Genomic DNA, 15,429 nt, shown 5'->3' with positions numbered 1-15,429 from the left:
GGGCCTGGGCACTGTCCCTTAGCTCTTCAGCTCAAGGCTAGTGCTCTACCACTTGAGCCATAGCGCCACTTCCAGCTTTTCTGTTTATGTGGTGCTGAGGAATCAAACCCAGGGCCTCATGCATACGAGGCAAGCATTCTACCGCTGAGCCACCTTCCCAGCCCCCCTCCACTCCCTTCTAAGGCCACAAACTTCCTCCTTAGACCAGCATCCTCTGCCCTCTGGTTCACCACTGTGGACCCGAACTTATACAAACTGAGCGGAGGAGAATTGACAGGTCTCCTGTCAGTTGACAGGTCTTCACAGGGGCTCAGCAGAGCTAGCAGGGAGGGTGAGGAGTTTCTGACTACTTCCACATGAAGCCACAGTTAGGGGGAAGAAGCTCAGGGTTTATATATTTGAGCAGCATATGGCAAAATCTACTCGGTAGCACTCAGGGAGTGCTAGCTTTGAGAGCAAAGCTTCCAGGTGAGGTGTCTCAGGTTGTTCACTGCACAAGGGCACTGGCGGAAGGAGTCCACAGACAATCCTTATTCTGTACACAAGCCCTTGGCATGGGGTTTTATTGTTCCAGGTTGCAGGAAGGGGTAGCTTGGTACTCCGCAGCCCGTGATTTTGATAAGCAACTCTACCAGTTGAGCGCAGACAGCACCAATATTGAACTTCAAAGAGCAAGGGATAGCAACAGGCACAACAAAGCGCGGTACCTACCGTGGAGAGGCTGTAAACAGCAGCACTTTGTGGGCGTAAAACGGTCTTCCTTCCACCAAGAACGTGACGTCGGACATTTCTTTATTGTTAAGAAAATGCGGATCTAGAAGAGGAAAGGGAGAAGGGCTGGCTGTAGCAGAAAACAGGGTGATACTCGGATCCCTTCTTGTGGAAGGGACAAGGGAGGGCAGACAGGGAAACTGGGGCCAAGGATGATTCTTGGGATAGTGAAGAAGCAAACAGGACAGGGTCCACGGGAGGCCACGCCCCCGGGAGGCCACGCCCACCGGCGAAACAGGAGTTTCTCCAGCAACAGAGTTGTTAACAGAGTTAAAAGGGCTTTTACATGCATGAAAGGTGAACGCTGCCCACCCCATCCTCCCTCCTGCTTGTTAGTGTCCAGCTTCCTATCCATAGACCTGGTTTAGAAGAGCTGCCCCTCCCCCCTGTGATTGGAAAACTCAATCTTTCTTTCTTAGGGCCAGGGACAAAGCAGCCTGTCCCCTCCCCACCTCATCTCTTATGGCAACAACAACAAAAAATGGAACCACCATGCACTTACAGAGTCTCAGCTCAGGGCCAGGACCAGCAGGGGTCACAATATCCTCACTGTGCAGTGGAGGAAACTGAGGTACACAGGGGTTGCAGTAACCTCTCCAGGCCAGCATTGGAATCTGGGCACTCAGATGCCATAGCTGTCTGTATGAACATGCAGCTCCTCCGGGACACCTGTCATTTTAGCCTTGTGGACCCCACGCTCCTGAGGGAGTAGCCTGTTGGGGGTATCTGCCAGCCCTTCCCCGTTGCAGTTCCTCGTCAGTCTCTACCCAGCAAGAATCTCTTCTAGGCACTCCCTGCCAGAGCTGGCCTTTCTGATTATTCCCAGGTGTCAGCACCCAGCCTTCTAGTCTAACTGACGCTCCACCTAACACAACTCAGGTAGGGTGACATTGTCTCAGATGCACCGTCTGTGCCCACAGCTCCCTCTCCCGAGGTCACCCACACCCAGTCCTCCATCCCCTCCAGCACCATCTTTGCTCAGGCAGAGGAATCTGGCCTCAGTCCCAGTTTCACCCTGTGCCATGCTGCTGCTGGAATCTGAGATGGGCCATAGGACTTGCCTCTTGGGGCTCCCAGGAGCTACTGGAGGTCAAGTTCCTGGTCACAGCCAGCTGGCTCAGTGCAGTGTCCAAGAAGGATCAGCTGTGTCCCCACTTGCTTTTATGAGTGTATATGTGTGTGTGTGGGGGGGGAGTGTTTTTCTCTTCTAGGTCCCTGTAGAAGGACTTCCATTAGCAAGACACACTTGTCCTCTCATTCTCCTCCGTTCCTCCCTCCCCAGGGAGGAGGAGGGATGCCTCAGAGATGACTTGGTGGATGGGGGGGGGAAGCTGCCATGCCCTGCCGGGTCTTTGAGCAGAATCTCCTCTGTCTGGGACACTCAGGGACCTGGGGCCTGGGTGTGGTTCTCAGTCTGTGACGTGAGGAGAAAGCTTGATCCAGTGGTGGTCTGGCCAGTCTCTCTGTCCACATTCCCCCAGATTTATTTATCACCCAGTAAAAGGGAATCTTCTAATCTCCATCTCCTGTACTGATTTCCTATTTGCCCTCCAGAGCCCTCATCTCCTTCTTCCCCTCTCCCCACGGATTGCTGCCTCCTGGTCCTTACATCGCCAACAGTGGCCAGCACCGATCTGGGAAGTCACCCGGAGTCACTCACCCAGGCGTGAGGTCTGCTTCCGCTTGATCTCGGTGAGTTTGGGGATGGGGTAGGGCCCATAGCAGTGCGTGAAGATGACGCACAGCTGCTGGCTGATCACCTCGTTCTGCAGAGGAGGAGAGAGAGGAGCTGAGTTCCTGGGGGCCGTGGATGGTCACAGCCAAGCTGTCACCACAGGAGCACATCTGCTAGATGAGAGTCCCCACCCCCAACATTTACCGCAGGCCCCACCCCCGGAGGACATGCATGTACTCTGGTCAGTCCTGGATTTACCAGCTTCAGGTCTCATTGTCCTATCTGGTGGGTTAGCTTTGCCGAATACTTACATTCACAATGAAATGTGCAGTGAATTTCACCTGGGCTAGCCCTGGCTGCTTACTAACCATTGGGAAAAGCAGATTTTTGTGGCTTACCAACTAGGAAGTTTTTTTGTTTTTTGTTTAATCTCAAATCGACTTTTATCAGTAATCTCAAATTCTGGAGCAGCTATTTGTCCCAAAATACACGGCAGGAAGCCCCTCTGGCCCCATGCTCCCCTAACAAGCCAAATGGTGGATTCAGCTTTCTTCTGTCTTAAGATTCTGGGGCTGATGTATTTCTGAATGTGGAAGTCATGAGTCGAATCACTTCTCAAGAAAGATGAATAAAGAAAGGGTGAGGAACAACTTCCAGCTGCCCGTCACTGCACGGAGCCCATGGACCTTGTTACCCCTTCTCACTCAGCTGACTCTATTCATCCCCTTCCAACGTCAGTGTGTGGAAGGAGGCCAGCTCACAGCTCTACTGCTTTTTATTGGGCAGAGGGGGTTGAAGCAAAGGGCTAAAGTGGTGGTGAGGGGGTTAGAAAAATAGGAGGCATGCCTATGGCTGTGTGTCTATGAGCCCAACTAGTGTTTGATGAATGTAGGCAAGCAAAAGGGTAAAGACTGCTAAAAACACACGCTTGTCCTGCATCGGTGTTTACCCTGAGGCTGACAAATGAGGGCCTTGGAGTAAACTGCCTTTGCAAGTGAATCTCATCTGCAAAGGTTCTGAATTCACACTGTGGATTCCCAGATGGTATTAGAGTAGTTCTGTACAGAATGGTGCTATAGTTTGAATCTGAATGCTCCCCCACAGGCTCATGTGTGGGTCATTTGGTCCCCAACTTGTGGCACGATTCTTTGGAAGTAGAGCCTGTGGAGGAAGTAGGTCATGAATAGCTTGCCTTCAAAGATTATATAGCTGGCCGCTTCCTGTCTGCCATGAGGTGAGTTGCTTTGCTCTACCACACACTGTAGCCATGAGGGGCTGACTCAGAAACAATGAAGCAGCTAACGATGGACAGACCTGTCTGTAACCATGAGCCACAATCAACTCTCCCTCCTTTAAGCTGTAGAGGTGTTTGATCACAACAACAAAAAGTTGGGGACATCATCTAGGTTTACTTAGTAGTTGTCATTTTGTCCCCAGATAATTACATAAAGAGACTGGATCATTTGTGTGAGGCTTCACAGTTTATAATATATATTATAATATTGTATATTATATAATATTTGTTTTTCTGCTTCAAAGGAGATTTTTGCTTTTGGTGACACTGAAAGCCAGTGTTCCACTGGGGGCTTTGCCACTTCTTGGATGGTGTTTTGGATCTCAGATATTTTAAGAGGATAAAAATAGCATACCCAGAATGATTTTTTTAAAAAGCATACTATTATTTCTACTTCTGGGAAGGCAGAGCAGAGATGCTTTTCTTTCCTCTTTATGCTAACTTACTGTGTTTTAAAAATGGTTTTCCCCACTAAAATTCAGTTCCCAGTGTAACAATGCCCAGGGATGGTTGGGCCCTGAACAGGTGAGCAGTTTGTTAAGAGGGCTGGATATAGTCTTGTGGAGCTAGGCTGGTTATTGTGAGAGTTGGCATAAGTGAGACGGTCTAGTGTGGTATTTCTATTCTGCATGTGCCCATTTTGGCCATGAAGAATCAACCTGAGGCCTTTGGTGGTCTCATGGCCTTGGACTTCTTTTCTGCTAGCTTGTGATCTAAATAAAGTAAGCCTCTTTCCTTTATAAACTAGCTGTACCTTAGATCTTCAATTACAACCCCGGATAACAGACTAAGACACAAATAGAATTGAAAACGCTCAATGTTACTTATAAAAGGAGACTCTAGGAGGTGGAGAGGTAAAAACCAGCTGGGGTTCCAAGCACTAGAGAGGCAATACAGAGATGTTGTTCACTGGGCTTTATTTTGCTGCGTGCATCCCATTCCTGATGCTGAAAAGCAGTGACTCAGAAATGCCAAAGGGCATAGGAATAGAATACCACATATCAAATCTATTCTCTACCTAGTGGGCCAGGGAAAGGCAGCCTAGCAGGGCAGAAATCTGTAGGTAATTAATAGCTGTTGCACTCAGCCAACATGACAGGCAAGACATGCCTTCTACAGTTCACTTACAGAAGGAGGCCTTTATGGTCCACATGTGGAAAGGTGGTTGGTGTGGTTTTCAGTGATTTTCTGTACGGTCCACATGTAGAAGGCAGCTTGAATGTTCCACATGTGGCAGGCAGTCTGTATGGTCCATGTGTGGAAGATGATCTGATGGTCTACGTGTGGCAGGTGATCTATGTGGTCTATGTGTAGAAGGTGATCTGATGGCCCATGTGTGTAAGGCAATCTATATGGTCCATACATAAAAGGTGGCCTGTGTGGTCTATTTGTGGTGGTCTGTAGTACAGAAAGAAGTCTGTGTGACTCATATGTGGTAATCTGTATACTTCACATGTGGTAGTCCGTATGATCCACATGTGGAAGTTGGTCTGTCTGGTCTATATGTAGTAGACAGTTATATATGGTCCACATCTGGTGATCTGTATGGTCCACATGTGGAAGACAGGCTGTATGCTCCCTGTGTGGAAGGCAGTTTTTATGGTTCATGTGTGGTAATCTGTGTACTCGACATCTGGTTCTATGCCCGATTCATATGTAGAAGGTGGTCTGTATGATCCTTAGTTGGAATGTTGCATCTGTAGAAGGCAGTTTGGATGGTCTGAGCCTGTCAATCTTACATATGTGGGAGGTTTAGAGAAGTATTTCCTATGTAAATGAGCTGTTTGAGTCAAACCAGGGCTAGAAGCAAAATGGAGCCTGTTATCAGAAGCTAGGAGAGTGGTAGCCCTTGGGTGATTGACTGGGGGCTCGGGGACTTAGGTATGCTGTGTTTCTAGGCCCAGTGCTGGATCATGGTCTATTCACCTGGAAATTTACTAGGCTTTGTAGTTATGATCTGGGAACTTATCTGTCATACTTTAGATTTACTTAAACCATAGGTTCAGTTTTCTAAATACCCATGATGCCTCAGTAAGTTCTGAAACTGCAACTACAGCCTAAAGAGAACAGACAAGCCCAGACAACTGAAGGAACACAGACCCAGTGAGGCCTTTCTTCAGATGGTTTCTTAGGTGATTTCGGGTGAAAACCTTTTATTCATTTATTTTTAAATCAGAGGGGAAGGAGGTGTTCGGCTTTGAAATGCTCCCAGCAGGCTTCGCTTTTAATGGAGTCACTGAAGCTCATTATCTTAGGGCTAGTGCACCTGCTCCCATGTCCAGTATTTGTCAGCAGCCTGGATGCCAGTACAAACCCAGCCTGCCAGGGTCTGGGGACACCAGGCTGCAGCTGGGTGCTAATGAGAGCACCTAATGAGATTAGCTTTGGACTGGAAGCCAAGTGTTCTGAGAGGCTCTGAAAGCAGGTGGGCCATGTTTTGGTGTCCTCACTCTGAGGGGTCTCTCCTGCTGTCTGGCATGGGCAGCTCTGAACTCCTTCTGTACCCACAGTGGGCAGCCACCAGCCAGTTCAGGAGGGGAGCTTATGTATTCTGCCTCATAGGACAGTTTTTCTTAGGACTTTACAAGTTTCCCAAAGCCCATTCTTGGGGTGGGGGAGGGCTGTGCTGGCATAGAAGTAAAGAGAGCTGGCACTGGAGTTGGACCGTCTGAGTTCAAACCTGGCTATGTATGTCACATCAGCTATGTGCGTCTTTGGGGGCAAATGATTCACCCTCTCTGTGCCTCAGTTTCCCTATCTGTTAAATGGGAGCAAAGAATGGGATCTCTTTCAGAAGTGGTGTGTAAAGCTGGGCACTGGTGGCTATCACCTGTAATCCTAGCTACTCAGGAAGCTGAGATCTGAGGATCAAGGTTCAAAGCCAGCCTGGGCAGGAAAGTCTGTGAGACTCTTTTTTTTTTTTTTGTCCAGTGGTAGGCCTAAACTCTGGGCCTGGGTGCTGTCCCTCAGCTCTTCAGCTCAAGCTAGCACTCTACCACTTGAGCCACAGCGCCACTTCCAGCTTTTTTCTTTTTGCTTATGTGGTGCTGAGGAATTGAACCCAGGGCCTCATGCATACAAGGCAAGCGCTCTACCACTGAGCCACCTTCCCAGCCCTGTGAGACTCTTATCTCCAATTAACCACCATAAAATTGGAAGTGGTGCTGTGGCTCAAGTGGTAGGGTGCTTGCCCTGAGCTGAAGAGCTGAGGGACAGAGCCCAGGCCCAGAAGTTCAAGCCCACAACCACCACCACCACCAACAAAAAGAAGTGGTGTGTGAGGAGCAAATGAGTTTATGTAACATGCTTGAATTAATGCCTGGCATGTAGTTAAACAGGCAAAATATATTTCGAGACAGTGTATTCTCAGAGGGCTGTGATGCTGAGTGAGTTTGGAAAACATTGAATTCCAGGTGTGAATTGGGGAATTGAATGGTCTGCAGAGAGAATTACTGAGAACAAGATTCTCGGGAGAGGCGGCCTGTTCTCCACGTGCGATTCACAGTAGCTGCTGGTGTTAAATGCTTCACTTCCATCTGTCCAGGCCTTCCCCAGCATAGCCAGACACTTGGCAAGCACTCGGTTGGTGTTGGAGACCATTCAAAAGGCATTAGGGTACTCTCCATTGAAGCTTAAATATGTATAGCCATATCCCCATATATACAGATTGCATTTGTCATCATTTCCAGTTTCATAGGAAGCTGGAAGCAGAGAGACAAAAGGTAAGTAAATGACAGCACCAAGATTTGAACCCCTGTACCTTGGCTCCAGAGTCTAGGCACTTAACCACTGTGCTGCATTGACCTCAGCCTGGGTAGGAGGTCCTTAGGTGTGTGATATGGTCCATGGCACAAAGTCCTCAGAGCCTGGTCCTCCCTGGCATTCTCATGGTCAGAGTGCTGGGGCACTGGCCATGTCCTCATCTTGTCTTTGGCTATTGACACTGATGTCGGCAGGGGCCACTGCACCAAGGCTGCCTAGCCCTGATGTCCTCCTTATCACATACAATCGGGTTTCAGGGCCCCTCAGCAGGGAGTACGGCATCTTCAGCTCAAGGCGAGCACTCTACTGTTTGAGCTACAGCACCACCTCCTGTTTTTTAGTGGTTTATTGGAGATAAGAGTCTCACAAACTTTCCTGCCTGGGCTGGCTTTGAACTGTGAGCCTCAGATCTCAGCCTCCTGAGTAGTTAGGATTACAGGTGTGATCCACCGGCATCTGGCTTCCAAAGAGATTATTTTTTTTGTCAGTTGTGGGGCCTGAACTCTGGGCCTGGGCGCTGTCCCTCAGCTCTTCAGCTCAAGGCTATAACTCTACTTGAGTTATAGCGCCACTTCCAGCTTTTTCGGCTTACGTGGTGCTAAGGAATTGAACCCAGGGCCGTATGCATGCAAGGCAAGCACTGTACCACTGAGCCACCTTCCCAGCTCGAGATTTTTGTGTTGGTTAGTAATGGGTCTTGAACTCAGGACTCGGATGTTGTCCCTGAGGTTTTTTTTGCTCAAGGCTTAGCATTCTACCACTTTGAGCCACAGTGCCACTTCTGATTTTCTGGTGGTAAATTATAGATAAGAGTCTCATAGAGTTTCTTACCTGGGCTGACTTTGAATCATGATCCTCAGATATCAGCCTCCTGACTGGTTAGGATTACAGGTGTGAGTCACCAGCACCCAGCCCCAGAGAGATTTTTTTTTTGGGGGGGTCTGGATATGGGGCCTGAATTCTGGGCCTGGGCACTGTCCCTCAGCTCTTCAGCTCAAGGCTAGCACTCTACCACTTGAGCCACAGCACTACTTCTGGCTTTTTCTGCTTATATGATGCTGAGACATTGAACCCAGGGCCTCATGCATGCAAGGTAAGCACTCTACCACTGAGCCACCTTCCCAGCCCACCCCCAGAGAGATTTTTAAGAATGAATCTCAGGGTAGTCCAAGGGCTGGGCTGACACTTGGGAAGGGATGAGGGGGTGGTACATGTCCTTGTTTCTGGTAATGGTGGTGAGCAGGGCAAACACTCAGGGGTCAGAGCTAGGCTCCTCCAACCATCTCTACCCCAAAAGGCTTCTGTCCAGTGCTTGGCTTTTCAGAATCCATCGCAGGGATTTGAGTCTCGTTTATTCATTGGGCCACATCCATTCCCTCTTCCTGCTTGATTTCCATGGTCCCTCCAGGCCTTTGGGCCTCCTAGAGCCTACCTCCCTCTTCTTCCTTCTGAACTTACACCTCATCGACTGTTCCCAGGAGGCACTGTTGCCTACAGTTCCTCACAGGCTATTGGGGTGCACCTGTTGGTATCACCCCCAGCATTAGACCTTTTGAGTCAGAAGCTGTCTAATCCACCTGCATACACTTTGGCTGAACACCTGCACCACAAATGATTTTGCATAAGTAGCTGCAGGTAGCTGGGGTGCATTTCCCACCCCTGGCTGATAGGACAATGGTCTTTCTACCTGAAGGGCTGTGTCAGGCCCAGAGACCATTTGAATAGGTGAACCTCCAGTTCTAACGATCGCAATAGCTTCAGCCCTCTCGTACCTTGCTTGCTTTCAGGATCTCAAACATGAGGGGCAGGCCTTGGGTGATGAGTTCCTCTGTGTACTCCTCCTCCTGGATGGTCTTGAACTCTTTGAGCAGGCACTGGATGAGAGGCCTGCGGTGCTGCTGGAAGGCGATGCGCAGTGACTCGAGCCACGTGTGAAGAGTCCACGGGACACCTGCAAGGGAAGAGGCCCAGGGAGGAGGGGAAGGGGAGGAAGAAGAGGGGAGGACAGGAAACAACCAAAAGGGGAAGCATGTTTTTATCTGGAAGTTGTTTATTTTTTCCCTCCCCCTCAGATGTTAGCAAACTATGAGCTCAAAGGACTGACCTCTGATAAACAGAGCCAAGACTTGCAGAAGTTGGAATTGAAGGTCATAGCTCAATTCTCTGAACTATGAGTGTCTGCTTTTCTGTAGGCTATATCATCATCATCATCATCATCATCATCATCATTCATCATCATTATTGTTATTATGGTAAGACATTACAGAACTTTCTGATATAGAATCACTCCGGGGACTATTGGAATGGTTAAGCATTCTATTAGGTATATTCTATTCCTGTGAGTTTACAATCTCCATCCTCTCTACTTTCTGGGGAGAAGCTCAGGGAAGGGATTAGCTGACATGCCCATGCCCAGGTGATTGTTGACAGCTGATGAAACCCACCAGTGGACTTTATCATCTCCAGCACTGGTTGGGTGGACAGCGGCACCTGATAGTCCCCTCATATGAAACATTCCCACTGGATACTTCATCAGGTCCTCCTTTTTAATGCAGCTCCCAGCAGCTAATTGCTGGAATCCGCTTATCTCCCTTGTGGTGAGGCAGAGACGAAGGACAGCACTACATCTCATCCTGTTCCTAGCAGGTAGACTAATCCTACAAAACAGGCTCTCACCATTAATGGCATATACATCCCACATACTGAACCATCACCATGGAGAACCTATCTCCAGAAGAATGGCATGGAGCTTTCTCCTCAGTCATTTTCTTCCCTGATAGGTCACAGACCCAGTTCCTGCCTACAGATGCTAAAGTGACAGCTTAGACTAGTCTCAATCCCTAGATATTACACAGATGGCTCTGGGCTGGTTCACTCAAGGAACAGTTACCCTCCCTTGCCTTTCTGAGTGGCTTTGGCCGCTGAAGCTCGGTGTGGAAAAGGAGCTGGTGAGGAAAGGGTGGACTCATCCCGAGGGCTGTCCAGCCGCTATGCTGTGGGGGCTCTCAGCTGCCATTCCTCCAGCACTCGGGACATCTGGGATGATTGTTAAATATAAAGATTTCCAGCCTTTGTCCAGCCAGACCCTCAACAGCAGAGCCTCTGGGTGTAGGGCCTGGCAATCTATATTCAGACAAACTTGTCAGGTGACTGGGGCTGAGTTTGGGAATCAGGGTGAGATGTCTGAGGATGGGTTCTTGGGGCATGCGGGGTATTGCTGTCCATGAGGAGAGTGTGTTGGCTTTGCTTAGAATGTTCTAATCAGTGAAGAGGCTTCCTGGGCCCAGGAGTATGTGTGAGTGTGTGTGTGAGTGTGTGTATGTAAGAGAGAGAGAGAGAGAGAGAGAGAGGAGAACGAGAGAGCCAGACAGCCAGAGAGCAGTGCCATGCCCGCTGGTGAAGGTGCCCAGAACTGACCTATGCTCCTGATATCAATTGTGACATCCACGTAGCCATGCTCAGCGCTGTGATACATGGCCTCCCTCAGGGCCCTCAGTTTGGCTTTGCTGTTTCGGCTGGCACACAGAGGGGGCGGGGCTGTCTCTGCCAGGTCAGTCCCCTCGGCCAGAATCTCCTCCAGGGACAGGATATCGCTCTTCTCCTTCTCAGGCTGAGCGAGCAGTTTGCGGAACACATTCCTGTCAATCATAAACCCAGAGAGGAATACACTCAGAGATGGAAGCGGTGGGTTGGGGGTGTGGTGTGATGGGGGGAGTGGGGATGTTGCTCCATCTGGATGAGGGAAACCAGGGTGATGGCTTCAGGGGCCGGGGGCTTTGGGGATAAAGGAGATGGTGGGATGTTTCTGATCATGTTTCCTGGAGGGCAAATGTTGAACTATATCTAGAAGGTTCTAGAACTCTGCCCTGACATTGAAATCTGAGTTACCTAGGGTGATGGAAAACACATCTGGATGGGGACTCTGAAGGAAATGTAGAAGGGGAATAGTCAAACTGGAAAGGTTGTGTTACTTTACATGGATTCCTGTTAACTTTGTGGTAGCTGACATCTGGTGTGGCCTGGCCCAGACTGACCAAGAGTGACCCACCTGTGTGGTTAAAGCTGGCTGGGAATGAATACACAGAGCCAGCCTGTGTGGCCATGTACTAGGTAGCCTCGGCCCTTAGTAGAAAGCTCACAGGTAAGGTCACTCTAGCCAGATCTGGGGCCTAGATCCACCATTGCGATTCTACTGGGCCCTACATCCAGAGATATAACGGGTCTGGGGTAGGCCTGGGAATCTGCATTTTTAACAAGCACCACTTGGGACCTTGAGGCCTTGGCCCATCCTAGCCTACCTGTGTCCATGGGCTGCAGCCTGGCTGAAAGAGTTCATGTCACCCTGGGGGGTGGTAGAAATTCCATTCCTGTACATGGTTCCTATTAGGGGGTCCGCACCACGCTCCAACAGCAAACTAACCAGCTCAAAATTTCCTGCAAGCCCAGAGAAGGGGGTTTTTATAAGTGAATAAAGCAAAAAAAAATCACTGGCAAATCAGAGATCAGGATATAGAAGACCCCTGGCTGGAGTAAGAATGGACAACATACCTACAGCAGCGGCAAGTTGGAGGGGCGTCTCTGAGTAGTTCTCCTCACCATGCTCCACCGAGCCTTCCACCTTGGCCCCAGCATCGAGGAGGAGCTGCAAAGGAAGAGCGGCCACTGAGATGTGTCAAGGGCACGCATCGTGAGGAGGTTTCCATAAACTGGTGGCCATTGGTGCCAGGCCAAAAATCTTTCCCTCCCTCCAGGTCAGGGCTGTACACAGGGCTGGAGGGCAACTGGACCTGGGAGGATGAGCTGAGGGCCTCTCGAATCGTCTAGAACCTCAGCCTATCTACCCAGTGTGGTCCCGGCATAAGAGCAGCAACCTCACCTGAGAGCGTGTTAGAAAGGCTGCCTGTCCGGCCCCACCCCACAGCTGTGGAAGGTTTTACAAGATCTCCAGGATGTCTACGTGTACACTAAAGTTTCTAGAAGCCCAGAGCTAGAAGTCGTGGACACCAAAGTGCTGGAAGATTCTCTTGGGTTGATTACACAGGCCTCAGTGGGCACTGGAGTGGCTTCTTACAATCATGTCCTCAGGACTTCTGATGATCTTTGGGGTGTGTGTGTGTGTGGGGATATATGTGGTCAACCAGAGTGAAAAATCCATCCCAGAGTCCAATGGAGGGAGGGCTGTGAGGACAGGTTAGTGAAGACTAAGTTTTCTGGCCAACAAGATGAGTTCATAAAAGTGGTAGAAGTTCCAGAAGTTTGGCTTCATGACTCCATTCTGTTGTATTCCCCAACATCCCAGAGATACTTAAAGGAGACAGAGATTCTGTCCACGTGGATCTAACTCACAGTGAACATGCTGTCAGCACTGCTGATGTAAAACAAGGTGAATCTGCCATCTTTACCACTTCCCTGGGGCTGCTGGGTAGGCTCAGCTTCCTTGGCAGCCACTCACGGCCAGCTGCACCTTGGCAGGGAGTCAGCCTGATTTCTGCGTGCCACTGTTCCTGACTGGAAGTCTAGAGATGTCACTGCCTGTTAAGGGTGGCATCTGTGTCCCCCTATATATCTACCCACCCCTACTTTCTTAAGTCTTTTACCGGGAGGGAGGACTGGATATAATATGCTACAGGCCGAAACCAGCTCCCTGGGGGACATGCCACATACTCAGCCTCCTGAAATATGACTTTGGGTCTGAGTTAAGGAGTCTCCATGACCCAGTAAATGACAAAGGTTCCTGCGAGTTTCCAACATTGCTAGGCTATTGTTCCCAGCCTCTGCAGCGTTCAGAGGCATGGGCTATGTTAAGGAGCTGAGTTCCTGGGATCCCCAGGCTCAGTGCTCACTCTGGGGCCAGTTGTGGTGCAGATCGGAGAGCGCTGGTCTCCCTTTTCAGGTGCAGTGAAGACAGAGTTTAAGACCTACAGTATAGTGATGCCCGTTCCTTGACCATTAAATCTCCAACAGCCAGAAGTGTCAGCGGCATACATTCCTGTGTCCATAGGACCTGAAGTAAGGGCCTGCTACCATATGTGGAGCTATTTCGCATGCCATGGCCTTGTTCAAGACTCTTGCACCAACCCAAGCCAGCACCAATTGGAAACACTCCCTTGGCCATCTGCATGCTTCTTTCTACTCGTTGGAAACCATTAGATTCTACAGAATAGCAGGCCCACACCCAAGGGGAAGATGCTAAAGGCAAGTCTCATGTTCACATTACCAGAAACCAAGTGAGCAAATCCACCAAGTCACAGCCGTGGCCCCCACCCCAGAGCCATCGGAAGCATTAGTGGGTTTGCTACTTTGTGTACGAGAATGCATGTGGGTACCTGATGATTTCATATTGGTTAAAGCTTTGCCAAGAGAGGGTTAGAAGAATGTTTCTATTCAGATGAGATAAATATGCCACACAGAACGGCAATGAACCAATATGAACCTCGTGGGGGAGGTGCATGCGGGGAGAGGTTTAGACTTGCATCGCAGAGGAGGTTAGAGTTCAAGGGTCAGATGTGGACAGGGAAGCACATTAATACCTGAACTACAGGAATATGTCCATGCAACACGGCAAAAGTCAGAGCCGTCCAATGGCGGGTCTCGGGGTGGACGGATGGATATTTATGAGGAGTACTGACAACCTATAAACAAATCGAAGTTATTTTCAAAATGTGACCTTCACATCACTCAGGCTATCAAATCTGACCTATTTGTGGCGGAGAGCATGGGCAAACATAATCTGGAAAGTTCCTGGCATAATGTTGGTGGAAGTGATGGGTGGGATTTTCCCCTATTGGAATGCCCCCCAAATTTCTTGTCAGAGCTGAGGACAGGGGCGGGTAGGCTGGCCCTTATGACCTTGCTTGTAACAGTGATCTTCTGAAGGCAGGCCATCAGAAGACTGTGGTCTGGAGAGTTTAATCTAGAAGGTGGTGACGCTATTTCTCAGTGAAATAAAAGGCTGCTTTACTTCTCTGAATGGCATTAATGCATATGCCAGGGTTGGTTAATGGTTATAGCATAGTAATAGTACCGGTGGTTACCCTAGGTCAGCTCCTCTGCCTCTCTGTCCTTCTTTCTGGTCCTGAGAGTGACTGTCACACACTTCTCATAGGTTCTCAGCAGGCAGTGTGAGTTCCCAGACAATGGACTGTGCACTTTTAAGTTTTCAGGCCAGGAAAACCACTGCCTCTCTGAGGGTGGGACTTCCTGTCTGCTCACAGCACCCTTATTGGCTCAGTTCACCCTTCTGCTGGCTTATTGGTTGATAAGGACCCTCAAGTTTCATACCCACGGGTATGAAACTTCCACTGGACACACCATAAGTGAGCAATGTGAGATTGGTTCTTTTTCAGCATGGAGGCCTTGTAACACCCCAGGCTAAGAGACAGAGGGCAGGGAAACCAAAAATTGGGGTCTTGCAAGATGAGCCCCCAGATAAGGCTTCTCTTTCTGGCATTCTTCAGGGCCATGCAACCTTGGCGGCTGCAGTTCAGCCCTGATGCTGGGGGAGATGCTGAGTGGAGGTGCATGGGGTGGGCTAGAGAGGAGGGTCTGGGGCCCTCTCCATTGAGGACCAACACCGAAGTGTCATGGAAGGGGTCTGGGAGATGCTTAGGGGCTCACAGCAGGGCTGGCTGACAAATCCCCAGATATTTGAAACTTGCAAGACCCCAAATGGGTCTGGATCCAAGACATGTCTATTACATGATTTCCTCAGATGAATATAAAACTCACTCTTCTTTTTTTAAAAAATCGTATTTTAAGCCTGAGGGGGCATCTGATTTTGGACTGAAAAGGCTTTCTGAGGTTACTGATTGATGGTGGTGGAATGCCAATCTCTCTGATGGCTGCACTTGCTAATACTTGGCAGAACTGGTATTCAGGCAGTAAAGAGTAAGATTTCTTCCTTCCTTCCTTCCTTCCTTCCTTCCTT

At 49.4% G+C, this 15,429-nt stretch overlaps 1 protein-coding gene across 1 annotated transcript in view; it reads right to left on the bottom strand.

Annotated features, from left to right (window-relative positions):
* The window catches only part of LOC105987797 (ankyrin repeat and BTB/POZ domain-containing protein BTBD11-like), a 110,993-nt gene that overhangs the window by 12,986 nt on the left and 82,578 nt on the right, over positions 1–15,429 (bottom strand). The window contains exons 7-13 of the mRNA XM_013019168.1: positions 14,033–14,134; positions 12,051–12,144; positions 11,801–11,936; positions 10,920–11,140; positions 9,275–9,453; positions 2,432–2,537; positions 712–814 (exon numbers count right to left, since the gene is read on the bottom strand). Of these exons, the coding sequence (XP_012874622.1) occupies positions 712–814; positions 2,432–2,537; positions 9,275–9,453; positions 10,920–11,140; positions 11,801–11,936; positions 12,051–12,144; positions 14,033–14,134 (941 nt within the window). The remainder of the gene's footprint in view (positions 1–711; positions 815–2,431; positions 2,538–9,274; positions 9,454–10,919; positions 11,141–11,800; positions 11,937–12,050; positions 12,145–14,032; positions 14,135–15,429) is intronic.

This window comes from Dipodomys ordii, unplaced genomic scaffold (genome assembly GCF_000151885.1).
Source record: "Dipodomys ordii isolate 6190 unplaced genomic scaffold, Dord_2.0 Scaffold3, whole genome shotgun sequence".
Lineage (NCBI taxonomy): Eukaryota > Metazoa > Chordata > Mammalia > Rodentia > Heteromyidae > Dipodomys > Dipodomys ordii.
This window is presented reverse-complemented; position numbering and strand designations above follow the sequence as displayed.